This window comes from Heteronotia binoei, chromosome 5 (genome assembly GCF_032191835.1).
Source record: "Heteronotia binoei isolate CCM8104 ecotype False Entrance Well chromosome 5, APGP_CSIRO_Hbin_v1, whole genome shotgun sequence".
Taxonomy (NCBI): domain Eukaryota; kingdom Metazoa; phylum Chordata; class Lepidosauria; order Squamata; family Gekkonidae; genus Heteronotia; species Heteronotia binoei.
The window spans coordinates 81,889,779-81,907,561 of record NC_083227.1 but is presented as its reverse complement, the minus strand read 5'-3'; the positions used below and the strand labels follow the sequence as shown (position 1 = coordinate 81,907,561).

The 17,783-nt window shown below is 43.3% G+C and overlaps 1 protein-coding gene across 1 annotated transcript in view; it reads right to left on the bottom strand.

The window, feature by feature from the left end:
* Window positions 1-410: 410 nt before the first annotated feature.
* Window positions 411-17,783, bottom strand: part of ABTB1 (ankyrin repeat and BTB domain containing 1) — a 49,584-nt gene continuing 32,211 nt past the window's right edge. Inside the window, exons 10-12 of the mRNA XM_060239691.1 lie at window positions 15,871-16,038; window positions 5,872-6,072; window positions 411-976 (exon numbers count right to left, since the gene is read on the bottom strand). Of these exons, the coding sequence (XP_060095674.1) occupies window positions 770-976; window positions 5,872-6,072; window positions 15,871-16,038 (576 nt within the window). The 3' untranslated portion in view covers window positions 411-769. The remainder of the gene's footprint in view (window positions 977-5,871; window positions 6,073-15,870; window positions 16,039-17,783) is intronic.

Sequence of the window (17,783 nt, the reverse complement as noted above, 5' to 3'; positions counted from 1 at the left end):
TCTGAAGTTCTCAACAGACCTCCGTACTAGAGTTCCTCCTGTAAAAGCAGTAACGCTAAGGGTGGCCAGGTGTGTTTGCATCCGATAACAAAAGTCAAACCATGCAATTTGGTGGAACTGTAGAACAGAAAAGGGGAACGAGAATAAGCCTGCCAAAGAATAAAACAACTAGATTAGAAAGCTAAGGTCCTTGTATTCCCGTTTCCCAAATCTAGAAGGCAAAGATGAAGGATGGGGAGGGAAACAATCATTACTGCATGACAAATGGCAGCAAACACAAAGGCAGCCTCCCTATATTCCTGTAAAAGTGTTGGTTTCCCTGCAAAATGTGGACCTTGAACTTAGGCTGCTTTATTCCTGACTGCCTTGTATTTCATCTGCTTTAATTTCCTCGGTGTCAAAGCTCTGCAGGGGGCAGCAATTTTCCACAGGTATTGCCGAGCCTGTAACATTTGGCAGGAACTAGGTTTGCCATTAAACTGGGCTTGCTAATCATCAATTAATGCTGTCATGTATAAGCAGCAGTCGTCTTAAAGCTGAGCTGCTCCTTGTGACTTTGTTCTTGGGAAAAGGAAAAATGAGCCAGCGTGCAACTTTTAGCATACCGGTAAATCAGAAACAGAAGCCATGCACAGAAGAGGATGGAACTACCAATCTGGGATGGGTTCGGTGTACATGCATGCACACAAGGGGCGGGGAAGGATGAAAGATCTTGAGTTTGACACTCTGAGTAGATCCACCATGAAGTCACGCAAAGAGATGGCCCAGATTAACATTCAAGCCCGATGGAGGCCAGAAGATTATCCAGGGATTCCAGTTTCTGATTAGCTTCTTCAATGGCACTGTAGGTTTGCACATTACTGGTTATGTGGAAACGGATGTCATCGATAAGGGGAATGGAGTCTGTCTCCTGCCGTTCCTCCACTGCCTCAGCATTCTCCTTCACTGCCACTGCAAACTCCTCAAGCTCCACCAGCTGAGGTAAAAAGAAACAATGTGCAGGAATTAAACAAGTAGAGTGACACACAGAAGCATCTCTTATCATCACCGTGTTTTCATTTACATTTCAAACTACAACAGCAGCAGAGACAATTCTGGTTCATACTGCACAGTTCTGTACCAAATAGGCACAAAAAAAAGCCAAAAAATGCTCACTAAAAGTATAATCTTGAATTTGAGAACAGAGGAAAGAATGATCTGTGACTATGATATACTACACAAAAGGCCATATCTATCACAAGAGGCCCAGTGTGGCTCAGCTTCACAAGAAACAGGCAGGCAACAAGAGTTATGATGTCACTGGAATGCTGTTTCTCCAGAAAAAATGCTCAAGGCGGCAGATATGTCTTTAGAATGCAGACTTTGGTTGGCTTTGTCGTAAAAAAAGTGATGATGGCCGCGGTCATACTCACCATTAAATCCATCCCTAACCCGTCGCTATTATACCCCGCAGTTTTTTACAACGAATTTCCTGATCAGACATCCCTCCATCCTTCAGTTCTAAGCAGCGTTGGTCCCGTAGCTGGTTGATCAGAGGTTTCAACCGGACCTCATTTTTTGAGATGGCATTCCACACTCGCGCAAGCGCAGTACGTGGGATATTGCACTTGGCTTTTTCTTTTTTTTTTAAAAAAAAAAAGGTGCCAGAAAAGGTGGGCGATCTGCCCCCCCCCCCCCCCATTTAAACACCTAGAAAGGAAGGGGAAGCCCTGGAGTTCTCTTTGCTGTCTCTCCGCCTGGCGGGGAGACAGCAAAGGTGGGGGATCTTCCTCCCCCCCATTTAAACACCCCACCGTGGTGTTTAAATGGGGAGGGGGAAGCACGGCAACTCTCTTTGCTGTCTCTCCGCCTGGCGGGGAGACAGCAAAGGTGGGAGATCTACCTCCCCCCCATTTAAACACCCCGCCGTGGTGTTTAAATGGGGGGGGGGGAGCACAGCAACTCTCTTTGCTGTCTCTCCGCCTGGCGGGGAGACAGCAAAGGTGGGTGATCTTCCTCCCCCCCATTTAAACACCCCGCCGTGGTGTTTAAATGGGGGGGAGCATAGCAACTCTGCTGTCTCTCCGCCTGGCAGGGAGATGGCAAAGGTGGGTCATCTTCCTCCCCTGGCAGGGAGACAGCAAAGGTGGGTGATCTGCCTTCCCCCCCATTTAGGAAAGGTTCCCTGTGCAAGCATCAGTCGTTTTCGACTCTGGGGTGACGCTGCTTTCACAAAGTTTTCATGGCAGACCTTTTACGGGGTGGTTTGCCATTGCCTTCCCCAGTCATCTATACTTTCCCCCACAGCAAGCTGGGTGCATATTTTACCGACCTCGGAAGGCTGGAAGGCTGAGTCAACAATTGCTGGCGCAATGATATCATTTGGAGTGGGCTCTCGCAGGGAAGCGGATGTGCGCTTGTGACGAGTTGGCTACAATGGAGCGTTCAAACATAGAAAGTACGCGCAGGAGTCGTTGGAAGCATTCTTATTCTGGATTTAATGTACTATCAAAAAAGTCCGCATCTCAGTCGTGGCAGTTCAGGACACGAACGAGCCAACGACCATTGCCAGATGCTGATGTTTGGACAACCACATAAAATCTGACATGCATCTGGCTTTCATCCATGCCCATCTCGTCAGTTTATGTGCGTCTGACCTCGGCCGACATGTTAGCCACAGAACAGCCTTCCACTCTGGAATTTTGACCCTGTTCCCTCCCCGCTACTCAACTGTACTGAATAAAACCACCCCTTCCATCCTCAAACTTCCATAATTTGCAGATCTCTTTCACATACACACTGCAGACAACACCATTATAGTACACTCACTTGGTCAGCACACGATTAAGGACTGTGGCATCTACCACTTTGCTAGCCGTGCTCATTTGTGGTTACTGCTATAACTCAAGCATAAGATGTGCCAAAGCATCTCTCTGAAGTGGGAATGATTGTTTTAAAAACATAAATGTTTACAGACAGGAAGAGGCTGAGGACTGAACCTATTATCAGATCTACCAACAGGCAAAACAATCATGCTTTCGTGCAAGTTAAACCATGTTTCCTGATTCCAGCACAAATGCCACCCCTTGCCCACGCAGTGCTAATGACCTCTTCTATGAGCTCTGCCAATGGGCAACAGGAGAGCTTCCCAGAAGTCTTAAAAGGGGTGAAGTTAATGCAGCAAAGCCATCATTTTTGCATGCAGATCGAAGTGTCTGAGAATCAATTGTGAGCCTGTGAAAAAACCAATGCATCTGAGCTTGTTTCAGGGTGGGAAGAGAAAAGAAATAATGAGTATATAAAGGGAAACTGTTAACAAATTATTTTCTTCAGTGTGCTTTCACAAGCAGGGAAGAATTTCACACCTTCCACAAAGCTTGTTAAGTAAAGAAGGCTGCAGCTCATGTGGGAGTTCTAATTAGAGCCGTTTATAGAAACTAGTGAATTGACTGGGCTCCAAAATACTTAGCAGAAGAGTGTGCCGGCCACATGGGCCTGTCCATACTACAGCTGTTCATACTACTGTGATGTGGGATGGGAAGGAACAGACTACTCCTCCAGTGGTATGCATGTATTTTAATACTGACCATTCATTTAAAGCATCACAACTTGGGATTCATTTCTGCATCAGTTTAGTTAGGACAGTCTTAAGTACCTCTCTAAAATCCTTAAGCAAAGTGGAAGGTAACATAACTATGGGATATGTGTGTTCTGCTGGTGACTTAAGTCTGTAAATAATTCATACTGGTATCACAGCTGCCTTCTTCTATACTCTTCTACAAGATTCTGGTTCTTGCGGTCAGGATTTTTAATCAAGTAGGATACAGTAGAGATGGGCACAAACTGGCTGACGAGCCAAAGTTTGTCACAAATTATGGCCTGTTCAGGGTTTGCGTACTGAATAACTGGGACAAAATACCACAAATTTTGGCTCAATTTGTGGTGGTTCATGACTGTTCGTGAAGAACAGAACACCAGCTTCCTGCTCTTCAGGAGAAACGGCTGAGCAGCTTGGTAACTCCCTGCTGTTTGGTTTAAATGGCTCAGACCCAGAGCCGTTTTGCGGGAGCAGAAAGCAGGATTTAAAATCGCTCAATTTAAATGGTCCTGCTTTCTGCTCCCTGGGAAAAGCTGCAGAGAGCAAAAAAGAGGTTTTAAATGGAAGGGGTGAAGTGCCTTCCCGAAGACACTTCACCCTCCACCTTTCAGCTGGCCACAGCCAGGAGAAAAGTGGAAGGGAACTTGACCCCCACCTCAGGATGCCTGATGCACTCTTTTTAAACAGGTTGCACAAGGGAACAAGAGAGTGACAGCTGAGCTGGCAGAGAGAGACTTGGGCCCTGTCTTGGGCTCACTGGTGCAGCCTGTTTAAAGGGGTTGCGCCAGACACTCCAAGGCAGCGGAGCCAGCTCAGCTGCTTTGAGGTGCCTGGCACAGCCCCTTTAAATGGGCTGTATGAGTGGGCCCAGCTAATCACTGCAGAGAAGTCTTGCCCCACCAGCTGCACAAGTAGGCCTAAGACAGCTGAGCTGGCATGCAGAAGTCTCTCCCTGCTGGCTCAGTTGCCTTAGGGTGCCTCATATGGCTCCTTTAACAGTCACAAAGTACAAACCAAATGGCAAAAATGTTGTTCGTGCCCATTCCTAGGATACATCAAACAATGCCGGGACCACGAAGGTTCAACAATCAAGAAATGACAGAAAAAATACTCTCCGTGTTACAAAAACGGTCCATTCTCGTTTTGGATCCTTATGATCATTCCTCTGGGACCGTCTTATTGATTTTTGAGTTTACCTCAAGAGGTCTCCAGCTGACAAGCTTGAGGGTGGTAGGGCAGAAGATATTGCAGGAAAACAGTGTATAGTAAAGAAATAAGGCACCATCAGACTACTGCATTCAAAATCAATAAGAAGGTCCCAGAGGAAGGATCATAAGGATCCAAAATGAGAATGGACCGGTTTTACATCATCGTCAGACTGTATTGTTTGGAAAGAATTTGACATCATCTTATGGACAGAAGTGGAGTTGTGTGCTTCGGATGGTATTTGTCACTGGAATTTATATTGTAACACAATGTTGTAATGGAAAGTATTGCCATTATTATTTTGATATTGTTTTGCAACATGGAGAGTATTTTTTCTGTCACTCCTCGGAGACAGCAACATTTAACCTTATTAAACAATTAAACTACAAAGTATTATCATTTACCTATGGTAAATGTGGACTGAATTTGGTGCTGTGGTATGAAGATTAGTAGCACATATGGAGAGTCCTTCTCTCAAAAGGCAAGAGGTGCTATCACATTTCAGGACCATGTAGGACTCTGATCTGCTTGATGTGGAACATCCACACCCAAGAATTACAATATCTTGCAAGGAAACGCAACCAAGTGATTAGCTAAAACAATGTCACCTAATCCAGATGGCCATGGACTTGCCTCTGAGCTGGACCTGCTGTCCCATTTAGAGAGAGCTTTTTAAGTGTTCAGAACTTACACATTCCTTCAGTACAAAAATCCTGTAACACAGAGTAAAGTGTTCATACATTAGAATGGAAGGCTGGGAGAACAGTGTCTTGCCTAAGGCCACCTATCATGTCCTTGGCCGTAAAAAAGCCTCTGAATCACTACCCTACACCTGAGGAAACTGGAGGATGGTCAAGCCCCTCTACTCAGCTACAATGGACCTGATGTCTCCATAGCTGAGACATGATCATGGGTCTCCTGTGCAACATGAAGTTTAACCCTCTCCTGAAACTGCCCATTCAGTCCACTTCTATTGTGATGGCCAATTTTTGGGAATATGGCTACCACAATTTTATCAGAGCTGAAAATCTTAGAAGAAACAAACATCTATTTGGGGGTTGACATACCAGGAAGCTTTCCCAAATTACCTTTTCAATTATCTTTGCCATGTACTCTGTGCACTGGTCTTCCAGCCGGGTCAGCTGGAACAGCTTTGCAACCTTCCAGATGCTGACTATATTGTCTTCATCAAGAACCTGGGCCAGAGTCTTCCCGCAGAGTCGTTTGAGCCCAGGTAACAGGTACATGTCTGCGACACAAAGCACATCATAGGCATTCTCGGGAGATAGCTGTCAAGTGAAAAGAAATGGGCTCAGCATCAATCAAAACCAAAATCCTACCATGATAACAAGCCAGTCATTCATTCATTCATCCATTCATTCATCTTTGGAAATGATAACTAACTTAAAAGTCTAAGAGTATATAATTCCACAGGGAGTTAAAGCATAATACATGTGTCACCTCCATCACGTGGCCATGCATGCACACCCTGTTTTAGTTTAGCTGCTGAAATTCAGGCCATATCCATTGCAAAACCTTTTAACTAGGAGATGATCGGGCCTGGATAACCTCCAGTTGCAGGTTAGTCACCAAACACAACTGTGTATATTTATTTATTCACATAATAGTCTGCCTTTCCCATTGAGACGTACGGCTGATTACACAGTGTAAATCAATGCAACCAATAGAATGATAACAGCTAGTAAGCAGCACAATAGGATTAGGAAATGTATTGTGAAATGGAGCTGTGGCCTGAAAAGCACTAAACATGACAAGGAACAGAAGCCATCACCAAAAGGATGTTTTTGGGTGCTTTGAGGGACGACAATGGGAGACATGGAAGAAGACCTGTTGGATATGATGGACTCAGATCACTGGCCCAGGATTTTAGGAAGGGAGGGGAGAGACTTCAGTTCTACAAGCAGCTCTTAATGAAAGCTGAACTTTAAGCTGCTCACTTCATTGTTGATCAATTTCTCTCTAATAAGTAAATCAGACATGAAATTGAAATAAAAGGAAGCTTTTTTTCCCCTAAAGAGAAGGAGAAAACTCCATTACTACAGAGCAGGGCTCTCAGAACCTAGTGGTGATCAGGAACAGAAGAAAGCAAATTCAGCTTCCAAAAATACTTTTGTCCATCTTCATTTAGCCCAGAGCATGGCTCTTGATCTTGACCCAGCTGCTATGGCAACACAGTTCCATGCCTGTAAGCTAGACTATTGCAATGCCTTTGAAGACAACTTAGAAACTTCAGCTGGTATTTTATGCTACAACTTTATTCCTCTCAGGATCTAGACAGAGCATGTATGTTGTCCAGCCTGTCTCACAAGCCCTGATTTATGTACCCTGTCTTCAGAGGCGAGATGCATGGCAACCAGAGAAAAGGCCTTTTTTAGTAGTGGCACTTCACTTGTAAAATGTCCTTCTTCTTGAGCTTGTCTGGCACCTGTATTGCTTTCTTTCAGGCATCAGGTCAAAATGCTTCTGTTGACCCAAACGTTCAATTAAAGGGTTTTTAAACATGATGGCCATTTTCACATTACTGTTCTAAACTGGATGTTATTTGCTGTTGGCCCATCATTGAGTAAAACGGTACAGGGATGGGGGTTTCATACAGTGTGTGAACTTCCATCTTTTAATAAGCTGTCTTTGAAGCGCTATGGTCATTTCAAACTGTGTTGCTTCCCTCTCCCCCCCCCCCTGCCCTTTTTCACCACCTGCGTCATCTTCCTTGGGCTTTTTTTTTTAACAGTTCTAATGGGAATGCTAAACCAATATATCACTTCAGTACCATCACAGACATGCATTGATTCCATTCAGCATCCCAAGTGTTGAATTGATACAGTGCACTCATTGGGCAGCAGGTGCTCAGGGCATCAGTGATTTGTGCGACAAACATCCTAATGTGAACCCATCCATGCCCAGAAGTAATTGGCTGCAAAGTGAGTTTCAGGACAGGAGAGGTGCATGGACTATCACTCTGTTTTTTCAGGGGGTTAAAGAAAGGTTGCTTGGATTTTAAATATGCCCATTCCCCCCCCTCCCCACTTTCTCCATCAAGTCTTCCAGCCCTGGAAACAGATACCATGTAGGTTTCCAGCTATACCAAGTCTCCCTGAATGACAGATGCCAGTCCCAATGGGACCTGGGGAATTGCCTGGACGTGCAGCTCATCTCCAGAATGGAGACAGCAGTTCCCTTGGAGAAAAGGGATGCTTTGGAGGCTGGATTCTGTATGGCATTGTATGCAACTGAGGTCCCTGTCCCCGCCAGGCTCCATGAGTTCTTCATCCTGGAGCTGGCAACCCTACCCCCACTCCTTTAGCCAGGAAGGACATGATGACAACCCTTCCAGGCACACTTAAGAGTGTTATCAGACCTGAGCTGCAATGAGAACAAACACACACACACACAATTTCATTTGTGTGGGTTGGGGGTGCGGGATGTTATCTTTCCCTTTTATGTATTTTAATAAAATTTTATCTTGTACTTACAACTCAATATTTTTTTTTGTTCTCTTGCATTTGTGTGTGTGTGTGTATGTCTTTTACTTGCTATTGGCTCCAAATTATATTGAGAATATACTTTCCTTGGACCAAGAGAAAAAGACACATAACTGAAGTCACAAGTCTATGACCAGGGCAGAAGGTATTTGAAAATGAGGCATCTGTATTTTATCCCTCTCTTGAGTCAGAGATTTTTTTTTTTATAAAACCATTTTAATTGGTCCTATTTTCAATATGCATTGTCTTACCTGGAGCTAATGTGTAAAATATATGTTTAACCAATGGGGAAGGCTGAATTGCTGAAACGCATATGGTCTTGGTCATATATGTTTTCTATTTGATAACTATGTATTATTTTATCTTGTTTTGAAGCTAATCTTGGGCCTATCTGTTATATGTAGTTTGGTGTATTTGATAATATTGATGTACACTTTTAATTGATATTATTTGGCCCTTGTACTTGTTTGTAATTAACTTTTTTTCTTAATTCAACTCATTTGGGTTAAGTTTTTCTTCCCCCTCTCTTTTTGATCCTGATGGCATGTGTCAACAAAACTTTTTGAAATCTGTCCTTCCATCAAGATTATCCCAAAAATCATCCCCAAAATTTAAAACCTATGCTCCCCAAACCAGCATTTGTTTAGCTTGCTGGTCAAATACAGATAATCATTTGTGCAAATGCAACAGACAGTAGCCCACCTCTCTTTGTTAACTCCACCCACCCTTCTCCTCCAGACAACTGACTCAGTCAGCACCACGTAAACTCATCACCCACTTCCACCTCATTCAGCTTCAGGAAGCCTGGCTTAACCACAACTGCAGGCTGCTTGCTGAGTTCATTTCTTTCCCCCTTCCTCCCTGTTCTCTTTAAGTCACCCATCCATGCAGAAGGAAATTCCAGAATATAACACCAAGACTAATCTGACCTTCTTTTCCTCTTTGCCTTGTCTGTACAAATCCTTGATGTTTAATTGAGACCATGTGTCATTAACTGGAGTCCTCTTGCAAGCAGTTCTGCTGTTGTTCACTTGGGAGGGAAACTGAAAACAGCAGTGCTCTTCTGTATTTTCCCACCAAGGTTCTCTAGAATTTGGTTATATATAATTTTTTAAAGATTTAAATTTGGTTATATATAATTGTTGAAACTAAATGTTTTGCTGTTTTTATTGCTACTTTGCTAATCATGAGCCGTAAACAATATACATATTGATTTGCCTTTTTTAACAGAATCTGGCTGTGCTTTGTAGCTTTTAAATCTTTTTTGCAGATTTATTGATGTTCTATATTTGTACCCTGGGGTGGGGAGAGCCACCTTGGCATTCTCCAGAATGGAATAGTGGGGCATAAGCTGTGGAGGGAAAAAAATTATTTCTGTTTGATGCAGACAGAGTTTATATCTGAACTGTTTCTAACGGACTGGTGCAAGCTGGAACGGTATAGTACAGTTCTACAGCCATTTATTGGACGACCTGCCACATTACACAAAGAAGCTGCAATTTAAGGATGTACTTGTGCTTAAATGTTTACCAGAGAACAGCACTGATTTTAACAGTATAGATGTCAGGTTGATGCATATCTGCTCAATATCCTCCCTAATGACAATCCATGGGAAATGGTGTAGACATGAAGCAGCCTGGGCTTAAGGTGCCAAACACTGCACCAGGCTTAAGAGTCAAAGAGCTCCCACTGCCACCTCTTTTTTTAAAAAGGTGTTTGGGGAAAAAAGCCCTGCAGTTCTAATGCTAGGTCCATCACTTTATCCACCTCCTTCCACCACACCCATTCTAATAAGAGGTTTATAATGTTTCACCCAAAATTAATCTACAGTCACCACCATCCTGCAAAATATGACATTTCCTAGAGATTACTCAAAAAAAGAAAAAGAGAAGATCTGGGATGCCAAAGGCTGATACCACAACCAGGTATATATAAGGACAGTACAGGTGCCCCCAAGCCCACATGTATAAAAGCAAAGAGATCCCTCTTCTGGATGGAGCACGGAGAGGCAAACTAGTTAGCACTGAACCTAATACATACAGCAAGTACCTCAAGTGCAAGAAAGTCCATTCCAAGTCCAAATCCAAAGCGCAGTACAGCCCTAGAAAAGAGGGGCTTGAGCAATGCTACAGAAAGCCTAAGGTTTTTTGGGGGGGGGGGGGGCGGGTTAAAGGAAAGGGGGAGAGAGGAGGCTGTTTCAAGCCTCCCTAATCTAAATGAAGGAAAACAAGGACAGATGGCTGTTTGGCAGCTTCATTCTTGCCCTGCAGGAAGGCAGACTGATGGGAAAGAGAAGAGATCTGGCCTTACATTTTATTCCACAGACCAAAAGCAGGTTGATGCCACACCCCGTTCCTTACAGGACAGTATCACAAATAATTTCCATTGAATAGAACCATTTCCAAAGGCACGTAGATTCAGCACACTGAGCCTGCTACTATTGGACAAATTATATTCTTGGTCTCCAGTCACATGAGAATAAATAACCTATTTGCTAAGAGGCTGTCCTCATCGAGATGAACTACAAACAAGAGAGGCAGCTCTCAAGGAGAGCCAAGCAATGCCCTGAAGTCCTTCTAAAAGGAAGAGAGCTGTAGCCAACTCTGCACTTCTGAGCTCTGGAAACATTCCTGTTTGCCAGCAAGTGGTGTATGAGTTTGAAGAAGTGCAGTGGGTTGAGGCTTGCTCACTGCATGACAGAGATGAGACTTTTCTACCTCCCACTCTGCCTGCCATTCCTGCGGTTGATGGGAGACTGCAGCCAAAATCCTTAATGGGTAGTTGCCTGTCAAACCTCTTGTTAATATCCTGAGAAGCCATTCTTTCACTGATGACTTCATCTCAAAGTCTTTCACTCCCCTGAAGGGCCTTTGTTGAAGTGTTCCTTTCTCCACAGACTCGTTCATCACAGCCATTCAATAACTTGGGTTTACTACAATGAGCTGTTGATGGACTTTTTATTTTGCAGTGGAAAAGTTCTGAATCACAGGAGAAAATGCGTGTACTATGTGGAGACAAGCTACTTCCAATTTATGGTGACCTCATGAATTAACAACCTCCAAAATATCCTTATACAGGGCTTTTTTTGTAGCAGGAACTCCTTTGCATATTAGGCCATGCACTCCTGATGTAGCCAATCCTCCTGGAGCTTACAGTAGGCCCTGTACTAAGAACTCTGTAAGTTTTTGGAGGATTGGCTAGATCAGAGGTGTGTTGCCTAATATGCAAAAAGAGTTCCTGCTACAAAAAAGTCCTATATATATATTTATAGAAAACAAAGTAATAGTCTAGCAGTGGTGGCCAAACTTGCTTAATGTAAGAACCACATAGAATAAACGTCAGATGTTTGAGAGCTGCAAGACATGAACAAACATTAGCCACAAGTTTTTATTAAAACTCTTTAATACTTTGCACAGAAAGACAAAATACACATGTGTGACCTGACAACATGACCGTGTTAGGAGACTTTAAAAAACAAATGATGGCAATAACAGTCCCCATAAGACCAGCTTAGGGAAAGGTTAAGGAATTTTTTTTTCACCAGTGGGAGAAGCAAACACACACATGTACCATATAAATCACTGACAATCATTTGCATCTCTCATTGCCTTGACACCAAGGTTAGTAAATACAGCTCCTATGAGCTATGAAACTAAGGAGGAACCCTGCACCAACCTCTTTAATTCTGTCCCTCCTTCCAGTGGCTCTCTCAGCTCTTGCACTCTCTTTCCCCGTTCTAGGTCTCTGAGCAACCTCTGCGGTGGTGGTGAAGAGCTTGCAAACCTGCCTATTTTCCCCTCCTTTCCCACTTCTCACACAGCAGAAATATTCACCTATGCATGGGTCAGACCTTGGAGGCTGAATGAGGTCCTGATGCCAAGCACACTCAGGCCCGTAGCCAGAAAATTTTGGGTGGAGGGGCGTGAAAGCTGAAAAATTTGGTGGGGGGGGGGGGGCCACGGGGCTTGGCTGCTTCTTCCCTCCAGCAGCCAGCCCACCCGGTCCCAGCTCTTTCTTGCACTCTTTCTCTGGCTGTTGTTCTCTCGCTCTCCCACTTTCTGTCTCTCTGCCGCTGTCTCACTGTCCCCCTCTCTCTTGTGCTACCGTTCTCTCTCTCTCACTGTCCCTGTCTCTTGCGCTGCCGTCCTTGCTCTCTCACTTTTCCCATCTTTCATGCTGCCATTCTCTCTCTCGCTGTCCCTGTCTCTCATGCTCTCATTCTCTCTCTCTCACTATCCCTGTCTCTCACACTGTCATTTTCTCTCTCTCACTGTCCCCCCGTCTTTCATGCTGCCGTTCTCTCTCTCTGCTGCTATCTCACTGTCCCCCTCTTTCTTGTGCTGCTGTTTTCCCTCTCACTGTCCCCCCCCTGTCTTTTGTGCTGCCGTTCTCTCACTCTTTCTGCCACTGTTTAACTGTTCCCTTCTTTCTCACGTATGCTGCCATTCTCTCTATCTGCTGCTCTCCCGCTCTCCCCCTCACTGGTCCTGGAGGCCCTCCAACAAAAGGGCCCTACATAGGGAAGGGGGTTTTAATAGAACAGCCTGCCCCCAGTAGCTACGGGCCTGAGCACACTTACTTGAGAGTAAGTTTGCATTAACTTCCTCCTTGATTTCCAGGAGCCACGCAATATGTGTGAAAGAACTGCATGTGGCTCCCGAGCCACAGTTTGGCCACCCCTGGTCCAGAGGAGGTACAAAAAGGAGATAAGGGATTATATAACATACTATGCTCCAGGGATAATTATCTATTACAGAGTGTATAAAACAAAATATTTCTCCCAAACATCCCCTTCATTATGATTTTAAAAACAGTATAAACTACAATAGTCCTTACTTCTGTTGGGCTACTTTTATATTCAACATTTTAAATTTCAAATTTCATAGCTGCTCTACTTTACTAGTTTAATCATTATTACATATTCAGTATTACATATTTTGCCATTTCTACATACTTCCTATAACTTTTAATATATCAAAGTACAAATGAAGGTCTATTATATTTCTTATAGTAAGAAAATAAAACATGTTTCTACTCAAAATCCATTTCCTTATACATTTATATTCAAAGCTTGGTCTCATTCTGTTTCTGCATTGCAATACATTTATATAAAATTTTTAAACTGTTTCTCATTCTGAATTTGTCTTCTGCTTTCATAATACACACTCCACCTTTCCTCAAATTTTGTAACTGATCTGTTTCTCAAATAGGTTGTTAATTTTTCCATTACCATATAGTTGGCAAGTTTATTTTCCCATTCTTATAAGCTTGGACAGATGTCCAATTTCCATTTTGCTGCATAGATAGTTCTAGCCACCATATATTTGAATATCTCTTCAAAACGTTTTGGTAATTTATTAGGCAGTAAACCTAATAGCATATTCTTAGCTTCCAAAGAGACTTTAAATTTTAACATGTACTGTATTTTTCCACATATTTCTTTCCAATTCCCCCTCCTCCACTTTTTTACAAGTCCACTACATATGGTAAAAGGTACCATCTATGTCTTGAAATTTCCACCATTTTCCTTTGTAGTTTTTATCTACTTTCTAAATATCCTTTGGGGTTATATATCATTAAAAAAAACATTTTGTACAAGTTTTCTCTTAACATCTGTTTGGCTGTATACTTAATTTCTTTTTCTCATATAACCATTCCCATTGATGCATGGCTACCTGCTCTCTAAAATTCTTCATCCATTTAATCATACATTTTTCACTTGTTCTTCCGTTTCTAACTGAAGTGATAACTTACATATCCATCATAGTAAATGGTCTTTTTGTTTTATAATCAGCTGTTCAAACTCAAGTCATCTCTCTTAGAGCTCCACCTTGAAATGGATTGACAATATAGCAACCATTGAATGTTGATTCCTTCATCTCTAATATGCCAGGGCTTGATTTCCCCCTGAGCATTTACCATATTGCCATAAATGTTTAAAAAACCACTTTTATTTGTTGTGTTCTTATCAAGATAAGCTTCTACTGGGGACATGAGCAGAGAAGCTGCCTGGGAGTGCAGAGAGCAGAGGACAGGGCTGCTGGTCTTCCCTAGTCTTCACTGGCTTCTCCTACGCTCACGTGAGTCTGCTAGAGTTAATTGCTGAAGTTTACTGGCTGAGGGAAAGGAGGCTTGCTTGCAAATATTGTGCTTCCCAGTAGAAGCTTCTCTCTTGCATTTATTAGGGTTGCCAGATCTGTGTTGGAAAATATCTGGAGACTTTGGGGATGGAACCAGGAGAGGGTGGAGTCTAGGGAGGGGAGGGGCCTCAGCATGGTACAATGCCATAGAGTCCACCCTTCAACGCAGCCATTTGCTCCATGGGAGCTGATCTCCACCAGCTGGAGATCAGTTGCAAAAGCAGGAGATCTACCTGGAGGCTGGCAACCCTAGCACTGATTGAGCTAAAGGAACGAGCTGGGTGTGTCTGCTTAATAATCCCTGTCCTTCTATTCTTTTTGCGGTAGTGTTTATTTAATTAGCATTACATGTTTTTGTCTGGACTGTCAAGGTCATGGCTCAGTGGAAAAGCCTCTGCTTGGCATGCAGAGTCCTAACTTTTATCCCTGGCACTTCCAGTTAAAAGGACAAGGCTGTGCTTATTATTAGAAAGACCGGAGTCGCTGGAGAGCCACAGCCACTCTGAGTAGACCTGTGGGGATGCAGGAACTTGCAATGCCCAGTCTACTGCTGCACTGCATCTTTAATTGTGTTTGTCTGTATCCTTTTATCTCTGCTACCTGATATTACATTTTATGACAAACATGCCCTAAACAGATAAAGTCCCATTTATGTAAGATCTGGCCCTTATAACAAATAAATTTGACACCCCTGTACTACATGTTTGCAGATTTTTCTTGAAGCAAATTTTCATTGATCATCAAGCCACTTTTGTAGGTATCATATACTGAAACCCATGACAACTACTACAGAGTCCCTATTAGGATGTGAATCTCCCAGAAGGGCTCCACATGCAGCAATGCATCTCTACCTAGTTTACTAGCAGTGTGTTAGTGCTGCCATCTAGTGGCAGACTGACTATAAAAAGGTAAAGGTAGTCTGTACAAGCACCAGTCATTTCCGACTCTGGGGTGACGTAGCTTGACTATACTTAACCTATAATTTTGTACAAACCTAGATAAAGCATGAATTCAGTCACCAGGAGAGGCATGCTAATTTAGAGGAGGTATTTTTGACCTGGAAGGGTCAATGCCACCAGTGACATTTAGGAGCACCTGAACGAGGAACTGTAAGCAAAGCCTTCCTTGAGCTTCAAGGAACAGGTAGATGGAGCTTACCCTGGTAAGCTAGAAGATAGAGAAACTGCTTTTAATGAATAAATGAGGAGCTGATGTTTCATTCCAATAACTGACCACATGAGAAACTATAATGACTGGACAAACAAAGCAGAATGATTCTTTAGCTCTCAGTTGGGACACCCACAAAAGTCCACACAGACTTAACCTATCTATTGCTCTTGATAGGGTTTTACCAAGTCAATATGATGAGCACCAAAAAGACACAATACACTTCTACAATCTCAACCAAAGTGAACATTCTGAAAGCATACCACGGAACACTCACCTCTGTGTCATCACTGTAGATGTAATAGAGGACTCGGATAAAGATCTCTTCTGAAATGTTATGAAGTGTCACCACAGGGATGCTAGGCTGAGTTTGCAGCTCCTCACTTTCAGAGAAGTGATCCTCCAGGAGGGCTTTGAAGTAGTCACTGCGGCCACAGAAAAAAGCCTACGAAGCAAGGGGAAAACAGGCCTGATGGAACAGAAACAAGCATGTGGCAGGGAGATCAATGGGAGTCCTCAGAGCAGTAATGCAAGCAGTGTTCCCTCTAAGCTGAGTTAGTGTGAGCTAGCTCAGGTTTTTAGCCTCTGGCTCACACATTTTAGTTTTTGCTCAGAAAAAATGGCCCCATAGTGAACTAATTTATGCAGTAGGTCACATCTTTAATGCCTGTAGCTCACAAAGCAGAATTTTTGCTCACAAGACTCCACAGCTTAGAGGGAGCAATGAACGTAAGTATTAATCATTATGTCAGATTGTGTAGGACTGGCCCACACACAAATAGCTGAACCCACGCAACAGGGTCAGTCAATATCCTCCTGTTGGGCTCTGCAAACCCAGAGGAATTAGCAAGTTTGCAAAAGAATGTTACTTTGGGGGAAAGAACTGAGGGTAAGATCAGAAACTCACAAAACCTTACCTGCAGCATCTGCTGCATGAGCAGAAGCCACCAGAGTGTGGATGCCATTTAGGGATGGCAGCCCAAAATGTTATGTGAAAATTGGCAACACAGCATGACAGAGTTGTAGAAGAAGTTCCCACTGGTCAGACCAGTCTCAGTTGCAGTCCCAAGGAAGACACTCGACACAGATAGCAGGTTCAACAAACTGGATTGGGTTCAGGCACGTATCAGAGTCAATAGGCAGTCCAATAGTCATACACTTACACACAAGTACAGCCAGGCAGAGGTACAAATACAGAGTCCAAGAGAATAGTCAATACACAGTCCACAGTCATCAATCCAATAGCCATCCAACAGTATGCCACGCTAGTATCGTCCTTTCCTATCCCACATTGAACTGGTTGCTGGCTACTGCATTTCTAGTGGCCTTAGCCAATCCCATTCCAAATTGGTTAAGTGGCTCACACCTGATGACAATATACCACCTGTAGTCAAGGATGACTCAATCCCTGACAGTTCCAATTCTCCTTAAAGGAATAGGACACTGTCACAGCATTGGTACCTCAAAAAAGGAAGGGTAAGTGGTGATTGGCAGAAGACCTTAAGATGAAGCAGGGGGAGAAAGGGAAGCTGTATCACAAGTGCTGCAGAATTCTTTGCCTTTGGGGGTGGCAGAGGGAGACCAGAGAGGTAAACTGCTCATCCCTCCCCTCCACACCCAAAATAAGAACACTATGAACAGAAACAAGATTCTTTAAAACCCAGAAGCACTGAAATTCTGTCTCACAGGGAAACTACCTGTTTGTTTGTTTTTTTACAGGGAAACTACCTTATCGGGTTAGTGGTAGGTGAGAAGTAATCTTTTCTACTCTCCATTGGGCAGTTTCCCCATAGGACTGAATTCCAGTGCTTCTGAGATTAAAGAGTTGTATTGCTGTTTCAGGTTGTAGAAATGTGGCTTTTTAGTCACACAACCTCATGTGCTGGAGAACTGCCCCTTAGAATATTCAGACCACCAAGGTGCAGCAGCCTGTATTTTTTTTCTTTGTGACCAGGAATACACCAAAGAGAAAGTGTAAATTTAGTCATAAACCTGAAATAAAATGTCTTTGCCTTAGTGATGGCAGAAATGAAAATGACGCAGAATGCGCTACATGCAAGAGTTTTCTGTTGTGGCAAACAAAGGAAGTCATGACAGGAGAGTTACTAACACCCCAGCCTTATCTGTAACAGACACATAACTTTCACTTTTGCCTTACAGTGATTCTACTATGCTTGCAGTAACGGGTGG